General features: G+C 38.7%; 1 protein-coding gene across 1 annotated transcript in view; it reads right to left on the reverse strand.

Annotated features, from left to right (window-relative positions):
- Nucleotides 1-2,852, reverse strand: part of LOC109826098 (4-hydroxy-tetrahydrodipicolinate synthase, chloroplastic-like) — a 4,198-nt gene extending 1,346 nt beyond the window's left edge. The window contains exons 1-2 of the mRNA XM_020393063.1: nt 2,626-2,852; nt 2,468-2,539 (exon numbers count right to left, since the gene is read on the reverse strand). Coding sequence (XP_020248652.1) covers nt 2,468-2,539; nt 2,626-2,726 — 173 coding nt within the window. The 5' untranslated portion in view covers nt 2,727-2,852. The remainder of the gene's footprint in view (nt 1-2,467; nt 2,540-2,625) is intronic.

Below are 17,522 nucleotides of genomic sequence, written 5' to 3' on the forward strand. Positions count from 1 at the left end.
CCCCCCCCCCCCAAAAAAAAAAAAAAAAAAGTTTGAGGGCATTTAGATTGAATTTTCATGTGTGTGAGCGTTTCCGATGTTTTTTAAGTGTGAGAGAATTTCCCTTTTTTCCTGCTAAATATGAAGGCATTTTTTGGAACTCTAAAAGTGAAGCTTACCCAAGCCAAAAGCAGGTTTCTTTGAAATACATATTATAGATGGAAACAAATAGGTTTACTCCTGCCCCTATTGACATACCAGGGTCATTGGTATATTTAAGCTATATAAAATTTTCACTTTATGTATGTACGCAAAAGAGGAAAGAAGGAAGGGAAACACTGGCCACAGATTCACTTCCTTGTCGATAGAACCTGCGCTAAGTTTAAAATTTTGGGGAAGGGGGAACTTGTAAGCACAAGTGTGTGTTGGAAAAAATCCACATAAAAGTTAAACAATCCGGATTCGTTCTGTAGGTTGAACTACAAGGATATACAACACCTCTAGCAATAAAAGGGATACCATTGGATAAAAATAAATGAAAAAGATAAAGCTAAATTCAACAAGGAGCTTTTGGATATTGAAGGAGATAATAACAATTTAAGGTAATTGTCTTAAATTGATCTTCTGTTATAGCTATCTTAGCTCAAGAGATGATATAGCAAGGTAAACTCAGGCTCTAGGTTAATTCTCAAAACTGAAATTATTGTAGCACTTTAAACTCATACCCCTTCAGTTTCTTTCAAGCAACATTTGAAGGGGCGTGGGAGACAATTTTACAAATGGAAATACATTTTATAATTAAGTATAATGTATTTACATGGCATGTTTTTATTTTTAGATACATGTCACAATATCTGGTGTGCCCTTAAATTGTGTACAAGAGTTGCAAAAAGACGTGGATAGTTATACGCACAAAGTGTTGTTGGGAGTTACCACTGGACAAAATTAAGTGAAAAAGATAGAGCTAAATTCAACAATGAGCTTTTGATTATTAAAGGAGATAATAACAATTCATTGAAGATTAATTTTGCCAACAAAAAAAAAGAAGGAATTGTCTTAAATTGATCTATTGTTATAGTTATCTTAGCTCAAGAGATGATATAGCAAGGTAAACTCAGGCTCTAGGTTAATTCTCAAAACTTAATAACCTAAAATATCAGTGGTTAATTTCTAGCCCACCAACAATTACATAACTTGCACTATTTTGTTCATAGAATTTTCTATGCATTTTTAGTTTTCATTTAATATAGTTGTCTTACTTTTCTTTAATTTAGGCAATTAACTTTCCTCACACCAGCCTTCAGGCTCGTTGAGCTTTTTTTTTAATTTATCAGACTCATAGTACAATACTTGCGTCGTAGAGTTTCTGATTAGTTTTTTGCTGGTGAGGCTGGCTGACCTTGCTGCAAGAATCTTGCAGACTTGAAGCTTTCGGTCATATCTTAATTTCAAGTAGGTACCATTAAATTAGATACATGGAGATCCTCTCAAAATCTACTTTCCATTGGCTCAGTTTCTGCTGGATCCCAGTTCTCTTAGAGGAGTCATATCAGGAATATTACAAGCTGCATAGAAATTCTATAGAGCAGTTGAAATTCTTCTATGCAGGAACTACTTGTGTATCCAGTATAAATGAAAGTATACACGTTAGTTGGCATGAATCTTGAGTTCTAAATAATACATGCCAAGGAAAAATACCCGACCATATTACTTGAACCATTGCGTATTACTTCCATAATATATTAGCATTTTTACCTCTAATTAAAAAGGTGAGGATATGCTAGTCACATGAATACTTGTATTACATAAGGGCCATTGTTTTTACAAATATTCTAATATTTTAGAAAAAAAAATTACGCTGAAATTTTAAACAAATATTCTATCTTTCTTGGTCCCAACCAAACCCCACTGCTATACCTAATAATATCGTATCTAAATCCGAAATTTAATTCTAATTCAATTTACACGTGTATCTAATCATAATCTATTTGAAACTCCAACACAGGAAAATTATTTAGCGAAGCATATGATCAGTCAATGAGTATTTTTATTAAAATTCATTCACTGACAGAATTTATGATTTATTTTAATTAAATAGTATCTTCTAAAAATTTGAGTTCTCATGCTCATGCTAAAACATCAGGGTTTTAATTTTCAAAAATATATTAGATTGACGGTTAGGAGAATAGATATATAAAATTGAAGTTATGATAGATAATTTAGCTAATTATTTCTTCTTCAATAAATTAGATGAAGCAATATTTTAAAAGACTAAAAATAATTAAGTTGCTCCTATAATTTGACATCATAAGAAGTATATGTATGAGTAAAAGAGACTTTTTTCCCCATAATTTTTTTAAAAAGCAGACAAAATACAATCTCTACAAGGGGGAAAAACCAAAGATAACTTTTGTCAAATAAAACTTATAAAAAGATCCTTAAATTTCTAGCATCATCATATTCACAAGTAAACCCATCAAAATCTAACCTATTTTTGGCTTCACGGCTGCGCATTGGGATATGATTGTTTGGAATAGCAATTGCTCGTGGAGATCCCCATCTGCAATAATAAAATAAAAAAATGATTTTTTAAAGAAAAAAATGACTAATAAATCATAAAAAAATTCAAAAAAAAAAAAAAAGGACCTGCGACGATTAGCAGTGTACATGGGCGGATTGAGAGAGAAACTAAAGACAGCGTCCCTCGTCCATAGGATTGGATTCATCGCCATTGATGATGTTATCATAATTTTATTTTTGATTCAAAGAAATTAATAAGAAAAAAATTTAGAAATTCGAGGGCTGCCGCCTCTTTGAATTAGCCCTAAAGTCACCTGAAGGTGAGAATCAAGATGGAAGTGATTCAAGTGAAGGACACGCATGGAAACATGTATATATAGTAAGGGGCTGTTTGGTTGTTGTTGGTAAAGTTGTGTATTTATGACACAACTTGGAAAGTTGTTGTCCACCTCATCAATTTCACTTTTATACTTTTCTTTGTTTGTTTTTGATTCCATTAGAATCATAAAACACTTGTTTGGTTTGCAAAATAAAACTTTAATTGTTTGTTTGGAAAGTATAAAAAGTGGTCCCTACTCAAATGATCATATTGGTTGGAATTATTTTTTATTATTTTTTCCTAACTTCAATGTTACTTTTCTCCTAAAATCATGTCTTTTTTTCATGAAATCACTTTACAAGCCACATCAGCATATGAAATCACTTTACACTGTTTTCACAACTACAAACAAACAATTGAAAGTGATGAAAGCTGACATTGGGACCCACTTTTTTACACTTTACATCCTTTTACATGGTAAAAACATACAACCAAACAGCCCCTAAAGGGTATTTTTGTAGATAAGCATTTTAGTTTGTATCTTGAAAATTCTTTTATCAACCTTGACTTTTCTTAGGAAAGGGAGGATGTATCTGCAATTTATTCTTGGGTCTTTTTATATTAGTCCGCCACATATTTCATCTTTTGAAATTAGTTCACCACATCTTCATATTTTGAAATTAGTTCACCACATCTTCATATTTTGAAATTAGTCCATCTAAATTGTTTAATGTATTGAATTAGTCCCCCAAATCTTTCAACCGTGTGCCAACTAGCAGCACTAATTTCAAAACAATTAACATCTTTGAGAAACTATAATTTCAGAATACTTCAAAGATTTGAGGGACTAATTCAAAATATGAAGATATGGAAGATATGGAGGAGGAAAAGGAGGAAGACAGAATTATACATTTCGTTAACTTTTGAGCTGTGTAGAAGAAGATCTTCAGAGTTTTTGCCAACTGTTGTAATACCTGTTGTGCGCAGCGGAAATTTCGGCAGAGTTTCTGGTGCACAATAAGAGAGAAAGATCGATAAGAATTCTTGTTTCTCAAAGGGAACAAGAATCTGAAAGCCTAATATCCCATCAAAGTGGGATATTAGCTCTTCCTCTCGTCAGCTCTAAGACTGCGCGTCGAGGGATCCTAAAAAACTATTACAATGGCCACAAACTCAAACAACCAATTTTATGTGGTTCGGCAAACTGCCTACGTCCACGGGGCAAGGAGGGGGATCTACTATTACAGAGAAAATACAATAGGTTTACAATCTCACAAAATAAACCCTCAAACTAACTCTCTAATCTCTCACAAAAAAACAGCCACCAAATAGGATTTTTCTCCTCTGCACGAAGCCCAAGAAAAATCCACAACAGCCTTTTGCACGCGGTCCAAGCCTCTGCCTTTTGCACTTGCACCGAACCCAATGGAGAGAGATAGCCGCAATTCCCCTCTGTACTTTTTCACCAAGCCTGCTCTTGCACTAGCTCTCTGTAGCCGCACAAATCAATCTCTTGCTTGTACCCCTTTTCACCGCCTCCACATGCACCAATCCTTCACGAAACCCTAGAAGGGTATTTATAAAGTTCTGATGCGACTTCGGGTGGGCTATTTTCATTTATGTTTGCAACGAAAAACGGTCATTTGTGGGCTCGTGAACTCTCTTCACGCGGAGAGTTTTGAGGTCACGTGGGTCTGGCCCACCACACATCCCATTCGTTCACAATTCTCCACATCGGCGAAGTTTTCTCAAAACTGAGCCGACACCAACCAAAACAAATGTCTCACTTGTTGTGTCCAGTACGAAGTGAAACAATTCACGACAACAGACTCAATCCATAACAAGTCGAGAACCCAAATGAGAGTGCAAACACTCTCCAAATATCGGTATCAACTCACCAAATCGATCTCACCCCCATCAAAACCCAAACCGGCTGCATCGTAAAGACTGCCTATGTATCCTCTTGCCTAAGGAATCAAGCCGAACGTAGTTCACCCAAATAGTCTCCAAAGGCCTCAATCCACTAGAAGAGTTCGCAACCCTTCTCTAATATCATCAACTCTGCGGCTGATAGCACCTCCAATGGCCTCAAACACCTCCATCTGAGGTGAACCAATGACCATATCCAAGCTACATCTGCCAGCTGCACTCGATTCAAAACCTAACTCATCATCTGCATCCAAAACCAAATGATCTCCAAGCCGTGTCACCTCAGCTTGAATCCCAAATAATGCAGTATGGTCTGGAGTAATCTTCACCCAATATGGAGTAGCATCACTCTCCACCCGCTGCGATACCTCTAAGGTCTGTCCAAAACTCTCCACCTGCTGAGAGTCAATTGGCTCCCTCATCGAAGCCTCAACCAAAGTGACACTACCAGACCTATCTTCTAATGGAGTTTTACCTCCAATCACAGCAGTTGACAACTCTTTAATAGGATGACCCAAATATGTCGAAGCCTCTGTCCAGAAACTCTTCTGCAAACCATTGCTCGACCACAAACACCGATCCTCCTCCAGAAAGGTACGGTTCTCCAAATTTGTCACTCTATCTAGTTGTCCCAAGATTTCCTTTCTAACGAAGTGTCTCGAAATACCGTGAGCTCGGCTCCAATACAGAAATAGGTCATCTTGTACCTCCCACCAGAATAGAGTACCTTCACCTTTCTGTCTATCACACACTTCTTCAATCTGTTGGATACTACTAGGACTTTCTCCAAAGGGGATTTGGTTGCAACCCAAACACGCCTAGAACAGCCACCAACAAAGGAAACCAAACGCCTATTACCTCCCAATGATGCCCCCTTGGAAGGCCCCCAAACATCCACGTGAACTCCTCCAGAACGACCCTTAGCACGGTGAATAGAGGTGCCACACTTCACCTCGGTCTTCTTGCTCACATCAACATGTTCACTGGACTTTAAATTGCAGGTCTTTACACCCTCTTTCAATTTATGCGAGGAATCAATACTGGAATGGCCAAGCCCCAAATGCCGCAGTCTAGTCGAATCAACAGAAGTCGCCAGCTCTCCACCTGTCACTATACCTCCAGTCAAGTAATACATGTTATTCCTCCTGATGCCCTTCATCAAAATACGAGAGTCTCTCACAATCTCGAGAACCATGTCCTCAACACGAACCTTCAGACCCTCTCCAACCAAAGCTCCAATTGAGATCAAGTTCTTCCTCAAAGAAGGAACATATCTCACATCATTTAACTCCCTAACAGTCCCGTCAAACATCTTGATGCGAATTTTTCCTATCCCAAGGATCTGGCATGCACGGTTATCAGCCATGTACACCACACCACTATCCACCAGCTTCTCAAAACTGGAGAACCATTCCCTTCTAGGGCACACATGATAGGTCGCACCACTATCCAACATCCATTCAGATTCCTCCGAATAGCTATCTGTAGGACTGATAGAAAGCGAATAAATAGAAGAGTCAGAATTATTACCATCCGATACGATATTTGCTTCTGATGATGGCTGCTTCCCCTGCTTCCCTTTTCCCTTCTGCTTATTCTTTATCCATTCGTCGATCTTTGGGCAGTCTTTCTTCCAATGACCAGTCTCCTTGCACCAAGCACACTGATCTTTTCCTACTCTAGACTGTGACTTCTAATTCTGTCAGTTCAGATTCTTCCCTCTTGCGACCAACGCCTCTGCTACCGACTCAGTCGAATTCTCCTTATCCTTCTTCCGAAGCTGATAATTCACCAATGCAGCAGTGACCTCACTATACGAAAGGGATGCCTTCCCATTAATAAGAGTAAGGACGAAGGTCTCATATTCCTCATCGGGCAAGGAACTCAATAGCAACAACGCCTTGTCCTCATCTTCAATTATAACATCCACGTTCGTCAAATCCGCAAGAAGCTTCGTGTAGTGGTTCATGTGATCTCTAATGGAGGTTCCCTTCTTCAATTGGAAACGATAAAATCTCCTCTTCAAATACAAGCGATTTTCCACACTCTTGGTCAAATACTTGCTTTCGAGAATCTCCCAAATCTTCTTTGCAGAAGTCTCATTCATCACATCTTTGTGCCATTAAACTTCTTCACATCTATCTTCATAGAGTGGATATTCAAACTCTGAATAGTCTTCATGCCAGAAGCACCACCCTCGACACCCGAAGTACCTTCTTTCCCCGACATCTTACGCACCAACGAACGAAGAATAGATCCAAAACTAAAAAGATAGAGTTTTTACCAAAAGATCCCACCTTTATCACCAACGAAGCCCTAAACGAGCCTCTAAATTGATCTACTCCTCCAACCAAACCCTAGATCTGGAATCTGGGCTCTGATACCACTTGTTGTGCGCAGCGGAAATTTCGGCAGAGTTTCTGGTGCACAATAAGAGAGAAAGATCGATAAGAATTCTTGTTTCTCAAAGGGAACAAGAATCTGAAGCCTAATATCCCATCAAAGTGGGATATTTGCTCTTCCTCTCGTCAGCTCTAGGACTGCGCGTAGGGATCCTAAAAAACTATTACAATGGCCACAAACTCAAACAACCAATTTTACGTGGTTCGGCAAACTGCCTACGTCCACGGGGCAAGGAGGGGGATCTACTATTACAGAGAAAATACAATAGGTTTACAATCTCACAAAATAAACCCTCAAACTAACTCTCTAATATCTCACAAAAAACAGCCACCAAATAGGATTTTTCTCCTCTGCACGAAGCCCAAGAAAAATCCACAACAGCCTTTTGCACGCGGTCCAAGCCTCTGCCTTTTGCACTTGTACCGAACCCAATGGAGAGAGATAGCCGCAATTCCCCTTTGTACTTTTTCACCAAGCCTGCTCTTGCACCAGCTCTCTGTAGCCGCACAAATCAATCTCTTGCTTGTACCCTAGGGTGCATGTGGAGGCGGTGAAAAGGGGTACAAGCAAGAGGTTGATTTGTGCGGCTACAGAGAGCTGGTGCAAGAGCAAGCTTGGTGAAAAAGTACAGAGGGGAATTGCGGCTATCTCTCTCCATTGGGTTCGGTGCAAGTGCAAAAGGCAGAGGCTTGGACCGCGTGCAAAAGGCTGTTGTGGATTTTTCTTGGGCTTCGTGCAGAGGAGAAAAATCCTATTTGGTGGCTGTTTTTTTGTGAGAGATTAGAGAGTTAGTTTGAGGGTTTATTTTGTGAGATTGTAAACCTATTGTATTTTCTCTGTAATAGTAGATCCCCCTCCTTGCCCCGTGGACGTGTGCAGTTTGCCGAACCACGTAAAATTGGTTGTTTGAGTTTGTGGCCATTGTAATAGTTTTTTAGGATCCCTCGACGCGCAGTCCTAGAGTTGACGAGAGGAAGAGCTAATATCCCACTTTGATGGGATATTAGGCTTTCAGATTCTTGTTCCCCTTGAGAAACAAGAATTCTTATCGATCTTTCTCTCTTATTGTGCACCAAAAACTCTGCCGAAATTTCCGCTGCGCACAACAATACCAAATTTTAGTAGTTTGTGATAGTTTTCTACAAATTTTGAAGTTCACGACAATACCGATTTCAATAGCTTATGACAGCTTTTTGTAATTTTGAAAGCTCACGATGGGTCTCTCTAATTTAAGAAGTTAAGATGATTTTGTGCAAAAATACTCCAAGTTAATGATATGGTTTTCAACTAGGGTAAATAGTGGATAGACCCATTGTGTTATCGACAAAATAATGGGTAGACTCTTTGTAGTTCTGTTGGTGCATATTTGTAGTTTTATTGTAGTGACCCAATACAAAAATTAATTAGCCTATTTTTATCTTAAGGAGTTTATGCAAATGATAATATTAATAGGGAGTTCTATAAAAAAATGTTCCCTATTCTTTTCCTGCTAAGCGCCACCTCACCAATTTGGTGGCTCTCGATCATTAGAAGAAAACAGAGGCACCGTTTAGGGCACGTTTGGATAATGGAAGTATTAGAAGTAAGAAGTAAATTATAAAAGTAACTTTCAAAACTATGAAGTAGGAAGTAGTGGAAATAACATTTTTTGTTTGTTTCATATATTTTTAGAAGTAATGGAAGTAGAACTTCTTTCTCTTCATTTACTTTTTTTGTTTGGATAACATTTGGAAATATTATTAGGAAGTAATTTTATCAATAAAAAGTTGTTAGAAGTAAACGTAATTAACAGAAAAATATTAAAAAAAAATTATTTATGTCATAATTAATATGCATTTCAACTACTTCCGAACTACTTCTGAGTATTGAGGATTGGAAAAATATTTTGGAAGTAAAGATGACACGTATGCGCCATATAAGCATTTAAGGAAGTATTGGAAGTAAGTTTTTCAGAGAAACAAACACACTTTTTTGCTTGGAAGTAGTAGAAGTAGCATCTACTTCTTTTACTTCAGCTACTTCACAATTACTTCCGTGCAAACAAACAGACCCTTAAGGGAAGATAAAAAGGAGAAAAGAGGAAATTAAATGGAAAAAAATATAAAGCCATAGAACTTGGAGGAAGTCTTCTCTTTTCCATGATAAACATTCCCCATCCTCCCCCAACCCCAAACCCTAGACTTATTGGTGAAGAAAGAGAAGGAGAAGTGAGGAGAAGAAGAGAGTACTTCAACTCATTGAATCAAAGGTATACAATCAGGACCTATTTAGCATAGTTAATTTGAAGTTCTTCTAGAGTATAGAATAAACTAATATTAGGAATCTGATAGAATTGGATGGGTTTAAGATTTCTGTGAGTATTGAAAAAAAACTAGTTCTGGCGAGGTCATGCCGCTGGCCACCTAGGACCTCTAGAGAACCCTACCCTTCTCCATTTACCACCTGCAATTGAGCTTAGCTTTTTAACTTGCAAGAGGGGTAGGGGGTGGGGGGGGCAGGAATCCGTGGAAGAATAAAATATAGAGGAGAAACAAAGAGAATACCGTGCGACGTCAAATTCCTCTGATGTATAGACAGTAGAGGTCACTATAGTAGATTCTTCTGAATCCAAGACCGATCCCTTTGATGACGATGAACTAGTAGTAAAGGTTATTCCAATAGAATCTTCACCCTCTGAAGTCATCATGATTTCATCCGACTCCTCCGGCATTGAGTGTCATGTGGCTGGGGATTCCATTGATGATCAGGGACTCAGCTTCTCTGAGGGCGAGTCAAGTGACCTTGGTATAGACGTAAACCTCGATCTTGACAGGTGTGGAACTTATGTTATCGACCCATATTCTATGTTTGATTCTGATAATAGCCATGAGTTGGAGGAGACCGAGTCAACCGATAAGGAGTCTAGCTCTAGCAGTTCCTCTTTCTCGATAGAGTAAAGTGTAGTTAGTAGGACAATTTTGTAAGAACAATATATGAGTTTTCTTAGGTACTCTTTTGGTATATGTAGGTCACTTTTGGGTAGAAACACATGTATATATGTAAACCCATATACTCATATATGTGTATAAACTAAAAAATTAAATATCAAAAATATACTTTTGGTTTGTAAGTACTGATTTGTGTTACTATGTTGGGCAATGATTAAATTCATAATTACTTGAATTGCAGATATATGACTGGCTTAGAGATTGTCTATTATATAAAAGTTGACCTAACAAATATAATGATCTCAGTTAAATGATAAGAGAGATGATGAGATCTAGAATTGGTTATGCATCAACCTCAGGAAATCCAATAGAAAACAACACACATGTGGAACTACTGCAAGCAGTAACATCTATAGTCACTAGACAACAAGATCAAATCGATCGTAACCAGACTAGAACAGTGAATAATCAAAATTAAGGAGTAGCATGGGTGAATTCAAGAAACTGTCTACCCAGTTTTGAGAAACTATTAATTCAATGATTGCTGAGCATTGGGTCACTGAAATGAAATTTTTTTTTCACATATATAAAATGCCCTGAAGCAAAAAAGGTCGACTATAAAGTCTACATATTTAAAGACCGTGCTTATAGGTGGCAGCCAATGTAGGTCAGAACGTTAGGAGAAAATGCGTACAAGATATCATAGAAGGAATTTAATAATATTTTCTATGAAAAGTATTTTCCCTCAATGGTCCACAAGTAAAAAAGAACAAGAATTCCTAAAATTAGAGTAAGGTGAAAAGAGAGTAGTTAAATATGAGGAGAAGTTCACTTATCTATTAAAATTTGATACTCACTTGTTGGGTAAGGAAGAGGATAGAGCTCGTCATTTTGAAAAGGGCTTTGACCAGGCATTGGGATGACAGTCGGTGCATTTGAACTCCCTACGTATGGAGAATTATTAAAAAAAGCCTTGTTAATTAAGAAAAATGAGATAGATGCAAAATTAAATAATGAGGCGAGCAACTCCATTCCAAAGAAGTGATTTTGGCCAAATAATTGTAGTGGGAAGAATAGAAATTAGAGAAATAAAAAGCAGAATGTATAGCACAGAGAGGAACAATTTCACAACCAGAAGATTGTGAGATATGATACTTGTCATATCCCCGGACATGAAACGAAAAACTATTGGAGAAATACTAGAGCTTGTTTGAGATGTGGACAAAAAGATCACAAAATTACAAATTACCCCCCATAGCAACTATCTCAAAATGCCTTCCAGCATAGCCAGCACAGTAGTGGGAACAGACAACCTCAAGCCAAGGCTCAAGTCTTGTCACGCCCCGCTTCCCAAAATACCTGGGAACCGGAACGTGAACAAGCCCGCGACGTATTAGATCAAGGAGAATAAATAAAAATAAATGTTTTTCCTCAACCTAATACGCTAAGCGTCTGGAAATAAGTACAATGCGAAGTCACAGGTCCCCGATCACACATGAAATAAGTACAATGCGAAGTCACAGGTCCCCGATCACACATAGCAAGAATATAAAGACAACCCAGAATAAAAATAGAAGTCACAGGTCCCCGATCACACATAGCAAGAATATAAAGACAACCCAGAATAAAAATAGACATATCATCGAAGGTAAATCATCCAGACATAAAATATGGGTGAAACGTACCCTTATTACAACAACAGTTCAACTAGGAAATATAAAAATACATAATCCAACAGAAGTAAAGGAAAGTACTGCTAAAACAACTAAATCTAACATCAGACTAAAGTAAGGTTCTGCAAAAGAGATCTAGCGCTTATCAACTACTACAGGAAAAAAGAATCTTCTGGCTCCTGTACGATCCCGTACTGAGGCTGCTCATCTCCTAAATCTGACGTACACCCAGAAAATAGGAGTACGTCAGCGTGTGAAACACACGGCAAGATCCCCCAAGGCAGGAACAAGTACAATAACAGTAACGATAATATATGCGTGGTCAATGCGACAACAGAAATAGAAATAGAACATGTGATGATAGTAATAACGATAGAGGCATACAACTAAAATACTAATAATCAGAAGAATCCAAAAATCAACAAAGTGACAAGATCATGCAGGTAGCGATCATAAAACATCCAAGCAACAAGGTCATACAGTAGATGGAATTAATACTTAAAAATCTACAACTCGAGACGTAGTACGTCGAGCGAAATAATCCAAACAAGGAAACCCTCATGTATATACCATATGTCTCGAATTGTAAATAATTAAATATTAATCCCGATAATCAACAATCTCAATATCCCTGCTCCTCAGACCCACCCCAGGCCGAAACAAGGCGCTGGCACGAGCCTGGAAATAAATAATAATCTCGATATCACCTCACCTCAGACCCACCCAAGGCCGAAACAAGGCACTGGCGTGAGCCTGAAAAATACATCAACAATCACATATCACAATACCTCAGACCCACCCAAGGCCGAAACAAGGCACTGGCGCGAGCCTGAAAAATACATCAACAATCACATATCACAATACCTCAGACCCACCCCAGGCCGAAACAAGGCACTGGCGCGAGCCTGGAAAACAATCAATAATCATAACCGCTCACATGGACCAAGACTTCTCACCTTAATTCTCGTTATTCCAAGTCAACTATACACGAGATTCTAGATCCTAACTATGTCATACAGGTCACTATAGTCTGGTACTTCTCATGATTCTTAACATGGAATAATAAACGTAATTACGCTAAGCGTCAAAGTCATAAAGTGTGAACAGGGGGTCGTGATCACATGCAAGAAACATACGAAAGTAAAGCTACTATTAACAATGCAAGATGGAACTACCATTATAAAATTCCAAGAATAATTTACTTTAAAAAATTATCTCCTTTATTAATTCCAAGAATAATTTCCTTTAAAAATTATCTCTCATTATAAAATTCTAGAATAACCTTCTTAAAATATATTTTTTTTATTCTTTATAAACAGTAATACTTTTAATTTTAGAAATGATTTCTATGATATTTTATAAAATAATCTAAAATACTCTTTTTCTTAAAATAAAATCCTTTCAGTCATAACAATTATTCAAAAATACTCCTTATCCCAGATAAATTATTTTCTCGAAATAATTCCTTTTTAAAATATTTTCCTCATTATAAATAATTCTAAAAATACTCTATAAATATATTCTTCCTTTCAAACAACACAAAATTACCCATAAACTATTTTTGACATATTTATTCATCATTCCTAGCATCATTTCATAGCATATATCCACCGCGATATCATCAACAATTACACAATTAAAATCATATCAACACAACTAATCTACGCACATACACATAATAAATTCATAAGAGATAAAAATGAAATTAACAAGACAACGGCAAGAGGGATCTTGCCTCGGGGATTTATCGAACGAATCGACGTCGCCGGGCGAGGCTACGAGTCCGCGAACGAGGAGGCAACGATAGCCAGCGACGGTGACGACGAGCAGTGGAGGACAGCGGCTACGAGGAGGCTGGGGCAGCGACGAGGGGGTTCGTCGGACGTCGGGCAGTGACGGGGTGGCTGCTGTGGTGGCCGGAGGCGGATCGGGGTGGTTGGCTTGGTCGGAGGCGGAGCGACGAGAGGGGGCGGCGGATCTAGGCGGAGGTGGCGAGGAGGCGTCGGGCGGCGGTCAGGTTCGTCGGAGCGGGGACGAGCGTGGTGAGGGCAGTCGGGTTCGAAGCTCGGTGGCTTGGGGTTGTTGTGCGGTCGAAGAGAAAAGAAGAGAGAGAGAAGAGAGAGAGTACGGTGAAGAGGGTAGGCGGCTGAATTAGGTGATCACGTGAAAAGAAAAGAAAAAGATTTTTATACAGGGAGTGTAGGTTAGGGTTAGGTACATTTAGGGAATAAAAAAAATAAAGAGGAGGAGGTTGAGCTGTTAAATTGTGAGAGGGAGAGAAATACGGGAGTAAAATAGGAAATAGTTAATGGTGATTAGAGAATTGATTGGAAGTGATTATGGCTGATTGGGAAAGAATTTGGAAGGAATTCAAATTCAAATTAGAGGAAAAAATAAGAGAGGGAAAATATTTATTTATTTACTTATTCAGAATATTTAAAAATAATACTTATAATAATAATTAACCATATAATAATATTAGCCAAATATTTATATATTTATATTTGTACTAATGTACTAAGCTCAAATTTACATAAAAAAATTATTAATAGTATCAATAGTTAAAATAATTATTTAAAATATTCATTGTAACCGTAAATTAATAATTTACGGAATTAATACTTTCAAGACTATATATTTTATTATTTATTTATTTTGAAAACTCAAAAAAAAATTCCAGAAATTAGGAAAAATATTAATAAGTTCAAATTTAATATTTTAAATACTACAAAAATTATTTAAACACGTATCAAAATTTACGGTTGTTACATCCTACCCCCTTAAAACAAATTCCGTCCTCAGAATTAAATTAAGAACCCCAGGGACAGATATGGAATGATATCCATAAGCAGATGGGACAAGAAACAAGAAACAATGGAAAGTTACGAGACAAGAAATAGTGGGAAGTTCCGGAGTCAAAAAGTGATAAGGCAATAACGGAAGAAACAAGAACCTTATCTAGTCTAGTGTAGAAGGAAAATACATCTAAACTAGTGCTCATAAATAAATTCTATAATAATATCATAAGGCAATGCAAAATAAGAAAGTTCTACGCAAATAAAACTAAGAATGAACTATTCTCACCGGTGATAACTTGGTTGTTCTCCTTAGCTTCCATGGCCGTCATCATGAATGTCTGTCGTGATGGTTGCTGCCTTCGTGCTTCCTGATAAATCTGCTACTGTGGAGGAAGAGACCCTGCTCGAGGATAAGGTCCGTGCTGAGTTGGAGCTGCTGAGTCTGATCGAGGTGGAGCTGGAAGAGCCGCTCCAACTGGAGGTGGGGGCAAGCTGGACTGCTGTCGTTGCGGACATTCTCGGTTGACATGGTCAGGGGATCTACAGTTGAAGCACAGACGAAGACGTTTGGGGCACTCCTGATGGGTATGCCCACGGAAATTACAATAGGAACACTGCACTGAAGGCCGGTCGCGAGTCTGCACTCCAAGGCGCTGATAGGGATGCACAGGAGGAAGTGGTTGGCGCTGAGAAAACTGCTGTCGCTGCGGATTCTGCTGCTGACTCGAAGGTGAACGCTCGATAGTCCGGACTGGAGCCGTTGGTGTCCTGCTCTGAATCACATGCGGGTCTTCAGGTTCCTTCTGAACGCTCTCGATCTCGCGTGCTGCATCCAACACGGCATCGTGGGTCGCAAGTGCTCTACCAGCTAGAGAAAACCTGATATACTTATCCAGGCCCTTCTGAAACTGATGCCGCCTGATAGTGGGGTCCGTCACCAAGTGGGGGGCATATCAGCTTAGAGAAGAAAACTCGGCCTCGTACTCATCAACTGTTCGTCCTCCTTGCTTGAGCTCCACAAATCTTCGCAAAAGTTCGTCCCTGGCTGACTGAGGGAAGTACTTCCTGTTGAAACGGTGTGTGAAGGTTTCCCATGAAATCGGTCTCTCCAAATGAGCCTTCTCTGCAGTCCACCAAATCCGAGCGGTGTCGGTGAGCTGAATATCCATGAGGTCCACCCATTCAGCATGAGGGATGCGGGTCACCGTGAGAATAGTCTCCGTGACCTTGAGAAACTCCTCTGCTGCTAAAGGTCCTTCGGCACCGGAGAAAGAAGGAGGCCGCATATACCGGAACTCCCTAACGCTAGACTCTGGACGAGGGGGAGGCTGGTGCTGCGGCTCCCTGTGAAGCTGTCCCGCCAAGTGCTGCTGATTGGTAACCAATCCCTGAATCATCGTCAGAAGTTGGTTGGGATCCACTTCGGGCTGTGGGGCACTGCTACTAGACGGGTTATCGTTACTACGAGTACCCATCATGATTCTAAGGGAAACGAGGATCAAAAGGATATTTAAGGTTAAAATCAAATAATATATTGGGAAAATAAGAACTAAAACATAGTTATTAAAATAATAGTATAAGAAATTAATTGTAGTCTAAAATAATAATATAAGAACTTAATTGTAGTCTTACGGATGAAATATGATATGTATCTAAATTGTCTACCATATTCTTACTAGTGAGGACTCGGGACCGTGACCTGCGTGGGCCACCAAAAAAACCTGTCACGCCCCGCTTCCCAAAATACCTAGGAACCGGAACGTGAACAAGCCCGCGACGTATTAGATCAAAGAGAATAAATAAAAATAAATGTTTCTCCTCAACCTAATACGCTAAGCGTCTGGAAATAAGTACAATGCGAAGTCACAGGTCCCCGATCACACATAGCAAGAATATAAAGACAACCCAGAATAAAAATAGACATATCATCAAAGGTAAATCATCCCAGACATAAAATATGGGTGAAACATACCCTTATTACAACAACAGTTCAACTAGGAAATATAAAAATACATAATCCAACAGAAGTAAAGGAAAGTACTGCTAAAACAACTAAATCTAACATCAGACTAAAGTAAGGTTCTGCAAAAGAGATCTAGCGCTTATCAACTACTACAGGAAAAAAAGTCTAAGCTTCAGGTTATTCTTCTGATCCATCTGGAAGACCTTACTGCTGCAAATCATCTGACTCCTGTACTATCCCGAACTGAGGCTGCTCATCTCCTAAATCTGACGTACACCCAGAAAATAGGAGTACGTCAGCGTGTGAAACACACGGCAAGATCCCCCAAGGCAGAAACAAATACAATAACAGTAATGATAATATATACATAGATAATGAGATAACAGAAATAGAAATAGAACATGTGATGATAGTAATAATGTTAGAGGCATGCAACTGGAATACTAATAATCAGAAGAATCCAAAAATCAACCAAGTGACAAGATCATGCAGGTAGCGATCAGAAAACATCCAAGCAACAAGGTCATACAGTAGATGGAATTAATACTTAAAAATCTACAACTCGAGACGTAGTACGTCGAGCGAAATAATCCAAACAAGGAAACTCTCATGTATATACCATATGTCTCGAATTATAGATAATTAAATATTAATCCCGATCTATGTATGAAAAGAACAACACTGATCTACATCTCAACAAAACTAACAAAGTCCACCATAAAGCACACAAGCAGATTATTCTTGTTTTACATGTTATTTGAATTGGGGAAGAATATTTTGATGTATAATCACTCATCTCAAATAATCAACAATCTCAATATCCCTGCTCCTCAGACCCACCCCAGGCCGAAACAAGGCGCTGGCACGAGCCTGGAAATAAATAATAATCTCGATATCACCTCACCTCAGACCCACCCAAGGCCGAAACAAGACACTGGCGCGAGCCTGGAAAATACATCAACAATCTCATATCACAACTCCTCGGACCCACCCCGGTGACTACACAAACTT

Source organism: Asparagus officinalis, chromosome 10 (genome assembly GCF_001876935.1).
Source record: "Asparagus officinalis chromosome 10, Aspof.V1, whole genome shotgun sequence".
Taxonomy (NCBI): Eukaryota; Viridiplantae; Streptophyta; class Magnoliopsida; order Asparagales; family Asparagaceae; genus Asparagus; species Asparagus officinalis.